Here is a 5,136-nt window from a genome sequence, read left to right as displayed (position 1 = left end):
GCCCAAATAACTCTGTATAAAAAAATATATCTAGATGTCGTTCAATACGTTTTTAAGAACCAAAAGTAAGTGTTACGTTTCTTTTTTTTCCTTTAGTTTGTAACGTAAAACCAAACAAACGAAACAAATCACCATCTAACCTTAAATATCACCATTGTTGGTAGAATCTTACCATCTGCGCAAATGCAGATGTTAGCTGTAACGTGGCCACTAGTAACGTTTTTGGCTGAGATGGGTCTGCTTGGGTCCCAGCACTTTGATTTTGGGCTTCTCCTTCCCTGACCAACCACTTTCATCAACGTTATATATCTGCAAAATGACATTATCATATAGACTTAAAAATCTGTTTAACGAGTATGCAGTCAAGACGAATGTTCATGGTTTGAAATATATAATTGCTATAACAAATATTTGAACTAGCGGTGTCGGGGCCATTGAAAGCACCGAAACCAGAAGCAAACAGTGAGAATTGCCGACGCAGTTTTATTGAGTCTGTTTGAGGGCATTACTTGAAAATTCAACACTAATCACGCACCTTAGTGCCGGCTTAAGTGGTACTCAATCTCCAGACCAAATGCAGGACCATAATGATCAGTATATTTTACTTAACTTATTGCATTTACTTCAACAATCAGTCTTATCGTTTTAGAAGTTTTTATAGCGCAATAGAAAAATAAAAAGAAAGTATGTATTTTCCGGCAGACGCCTGAGCTCAAGATTAATTGATAAGAACCTTACAGTATGAAAATTTTGAAAATTACCTGTGATTCTTTTAACTGATTGGTTTCCAACACATTCCTCAAAAGTTCGAACCACCCATTCATGGTCTCCTGATTAGACATACGGCATCTGGCTCTGTCTAGACATTCAGGTGTTCTCTCTGACAACTCTGGATGCCGTTTCTTCAAGGCACGAAACCACTTGTCTGATGGCCCTGATTCTAAATTCATAGCAGTTTCCCTGCCTATGAAAACAAAATAGACTTTGTTACCTTACTTTTAATTCAGTTTTACGTGCACTAACATTTGCGAATCGATGTTACCATGTTTCAGGACTTCCATGTCGTCTAAATGTCGACACTTGCTGAATGTCAATATGCTGCTCTTGCGCAATGTAAAATGTCTTTTTGTCGACAACGACATGACGGCAACATGATGCTACCAGTATAACACAATACAATGTGACAAAGCGATATTAATGTTGCACTGTCGCATCGTGTCGTTGTAAAATCGCATCGTACTGTCGTGATATCGAATAATATTGTGATGTAGCATCATGATGTAACATCGTACCGTAGTGCTGTCGCATTGTGTTCTCGTATTATCGACCTAACGTAATCCGGGTTCGACATAACGACGGTACGATATCCCTATCGGAATACCGTTAATAATTATGTTTGTTCACAAATTCTTGCACAGTTGATATGTTAATGCGAAAAAGTTTTATCTGATATTTTTTACATAAATAATATACTGATCAATACTGAATCAAATATGAAGCTTAGGCGAGATACTTACCAGATCTACGCACTATTTCTCGCACGTAACACCTCACCATACTGCGTGTCATGGGAAACCCCTGTCTGGCTTGATGTTGAATGAACTGGACCAGAGCGTTCTCTTCTTCTATCGTTAAGAGTTTTGTCTGCTCCTGTTTCACATCTTTAGTCTCCTGAAGAGCGTAAAAAATGGAAGAGAAGTGCAATAACTTTGGCTGATATCAACATTTTGTCCGGATTATACTATGCTAGATGTATATATGTTGATCAATTTTTGATAGTTTTATTTTGTACAAAACTGTGGAACAGTGGTTAGCACAGTGAACTCTGAAACAGATATTTCGCGGGTTTGATCCACGGACCGGCTATATGTTCTTTGGCATTTTGGTCGGAAAAAAGATTTTCTTATTCTGTTTGTCACCAAATACTGATCATTTCATTAAGGAAAGCAGTCAGTTGGCCAGTGCGAAAAGTTTGTAAATCAAGCCGAGTTTGTACGGCACCGGCGTGGAGCAGACATTGAATCCAGCACGAAAAAAAATCTTTAATGCGTAAGTGTTACAAAAGTTGTTAAAACACATCAGGATAAATACGGAATAGATTACAGAAATTTTGTCCAATCTTTTAATGATTCTTGCGCACTACCTTTCTATTTACGTGGTCGTGTAGAGTGCTCTTTGGTACATTAAACTCCGTTGCAGCACTTCTCACTCCCATCTGTCTCCTTCTCACAGCAGACACTGCCCGTTGAAGGTTTTCTAAATTGTACGATCGGTACATAGTTCTAATAACAAAAGAATGTATTTTGATAAGTGTTATACATTTAGTAACATAAGAATGAATTTTGTTATTTGTAGTTGCCGCTACATTAAATAGGCATAGGAGTGTCATAATTGCAGTCTTAACAATTCATGGATTGCTGTAAAAAAGTAAATTGCCAAAAGGCAAGTTTAAGATAAACCGAATACTTTGTAAACAGTGGCAAATTATATTCGAAAGGGCGCTGAAATTCAAATTCTACTGTACGTAAACCTTTTACAAACATATTTCAAATGGGAGGCTACTTCAGCAGTCAGGGGTGTAACTGTTTTAAGTTATGTAACCTATTTCAGTTACTTTTTCAAGCATTTTATAACCTGTATTAGTTATAAAATAAGGATAACCCGGGTAAGTTATTCAAAAAAAGCCTATTTACTGTTCTCACAAAGTGATCTTTAAAGTGCAATTAGTAGCAAACTGTGGTTAATCAAATTCTCTTTTAGTCTGATAATGACCTGATGAGCATAATGGGATGTTAAGAGTTTTATAGCTTAAAAACCATTTGCGTAAGACTTTATCAGCCTTGCGTAAAAAAATTTACTGCACAGCTGGAAAGATAAAAGGCCAAGGATTCAGGAAATGATTGCATTAGTCACATTCAAAATGAGGAATTGACACAGGAGGGCTTTGTAATATTTTATGATAACTGAAACAAGTTATGAAAGTAAACGCAGTAACCAGGGTTCGCACAGGCTTGAAAAGTACTTGAAAATGAAGGGCAGTCTTGAAAAGTGCTTGAAAATTGCCCAAAGACCTTGAAAAGTACTTGAATTTCTTATTTTCTCGTGTTCTAGACAATTAAAATCTCCCTGAAAATCAAAAGTAAATCTTTTAGAATAAAATCGGCAAGTTTCGAGCAATGGGCAGAGCTACGAAAAACCGTAATAAAAAAGGTCGAATGTGTTCGGGACGAAAGCGGAGTTTGGGTACGAATGTTTCGTACTTTCTGTTAGCGTTGTCTCCCCTGACTAAAATGGCGTCGGCTAGAATTTACAAATTTGTGTATGTATTATTTATAAATAAGTCCTTGAAAACTATAAGACTAGTGCTTGAAAAGTCCTTGAATTTGACTTGGCCTTGTCTGTATGAACCCTGGTAACTCAAATTGGTTATAAAATGTGATAACTTGAAACAGTTACACCCCTGACTGTTCAGTGTTTTTTTTGGTATCAAGTCAACTCGTCCCCTAGTCAACTCGTCCCCCAGTCAACTCGTCCCCGATTTGGTCATTTCGTCCCCCAAAATTGGTCATTTCGTCCCCCTCATCATAAAATTTGGTCAACTCGTCCCCGATTTGGTCATTTCGTCCCCCATAATTGGTCATTTCGTCCCCCTCATCCTAAAATTTGGTCAACTCGTCCCCCTTTTGATAATTTTGTTCCTCTTAATATTTTAAGCATTTTTGCATTTTTATGATATTTTTGACTTTGAAAACTTGTATTTAAAATCATCGTGAGTTTTGAAGGAGTTATATTGGAAATAGTTAACTTTAAATAATTAGGTTTGATAAAATAATAAAAGAAATATACTGAAAATATAAGACAGTTAACTGAAATAAAATATAAAAAAAAATAAATACAATGCTCTTAGTATTAAAAATATAATATAATAGGAAATCTAATTAACTTTTTAAAAATCATAGTAAGAAAAGAGAGAGCAATAACTCGTTACCCCTTGTCATAATAAAAGAAAGTTTAATTTAGAAATACAATAAAGAATAAATAAAATATCTGTCACATGCTTTATATCAATTTTTTGTCATTAAAGTTAAAAAGAAATACTTCAAAAGTAGGGAGACTGTGGTTTCTATAAAAGTAGAACGAGCATATACCTGCATGCAAAAGGTGTTAAAGGTTATTAATCACATTAAAAGGCGTTGATTGGGCTGATTGGAAGGTGTTAATGGTATTAAATTGCATGAGAAGTTGTTGATTGACCAGATGAAATGTGTGAAAATTTTCCCCAAGTAGAATTAATTGTGTTAGAAGTTGATTGGAGTGAGGGAATTTAATTTTCATTGCTACTGTTCTCCAGTAACTGTTATACATGTAGTTTAAAATTTTCATTTATTACTCATTATACATGTATTATCGAATTAGAGTTAAAAAAAAAAAAAATTATGGAAGACAATAACAATGGCCGTTTTCCAATGTGTCACTGTTTGTTAAATGTATGTATTTGTATATATTATATGCTGTTAATGCTGCCCACATAAGTGGGACTTAACATTTGCTTGAATAAACTTGAAACTTGAAACTTGAATCATTTATTATAAAAAACGTTTAATACAAAGTTTAATATTATTCAAGAGTTTGAAAATAAGCAGCATCAAATACGGACATTTAAACAGCTATCATGTTGTCCAACATAGCATACTTACAAAAACAGAACAGAAAAAAAACCCCTGGAAATCCTCCTTGTTAAATCGATCACTTTTAAAGCAAAAAGCTCTTAAAACAAACTTAAAGCATAAATATACTTATTTGAAAGAAAAAACAGATTATTATCATACTTCGATTATCTTTTTTTTCAAAATACGTTTTAAAAAGGGGGCCGAAAAAGGGGGGACGAAATGACCAATTTGAAATCGCCGAGGGGGACGAAATGACCAAATCGGGGACGAGTTGACTGTGGGACGAGTTGACTAGGGGACGAGTTGACTGTAAATCTTTTTTTTTCTTAAAATTGTACGAGTTTTCTCCCTTTGGTTGATTTTTTTGGCGTGACTCTACTTATGAAATTCATCTTTTTCATTTTTCTTTAAATAAGTTAAGAAATAAATAATGGCCATTATTTTCTAAAAAAAATTATTTTGGCAT

The 5,136-nt window shown here is 34.7% G+C and overlaps 1 protein-coding gene across 1 annotated transcript; it reads right to left on the bottom strand.

Moving 5' to 3' along the window:
• Positions 1 to 703: 703 nt before the first annotated feature.
• On the bottom strand, positions 704 to 2,399 carry LOC128552508 (uncharacterized). The gene is made up of 3 exons (XM_053533557.1): positions 2,144 to 2,399; positions 1,518 to 1,671; positions 704 to 964 (listed from the first exon to the last, which is right to left on the bottom strand). Exons 1-3 carry the CDS (start codon positions 2,387 to 2,389, stop codon positions 735 to 737), a joined length of 630 nt encoding a protein of 209 aa, XP_053389532.1. The 5' UTR covers positions 2,390 to 2,399; the 3' UTR covers positions 704 to 734.
• Positions 2,400 to 5,136: the final 2,737 nt, after the last annotated feature.

Source organism: Mercenaria mercenaria, unplaced genomic scaffold, assembly GCF_021730395.1.
Source record: "Mercenaria mercenaria strain notata unplaced genomic scaffold, MADL_Memer_1 contig_2864, whole genome shotgun sequence".
Taxonomy (NCBI): domain Eukaryota; kingdom Metazoa; phylum Mollusca; class Bivalvia; order Venerida; family Veneridae; genus Mercenaria; species Mercenaria mercenaria.
The sequence above is the reverse complement of the archived record's forward strand: the minus strand, read 5'-3'. Positions and strand labels throughout refer to the sequence as shown.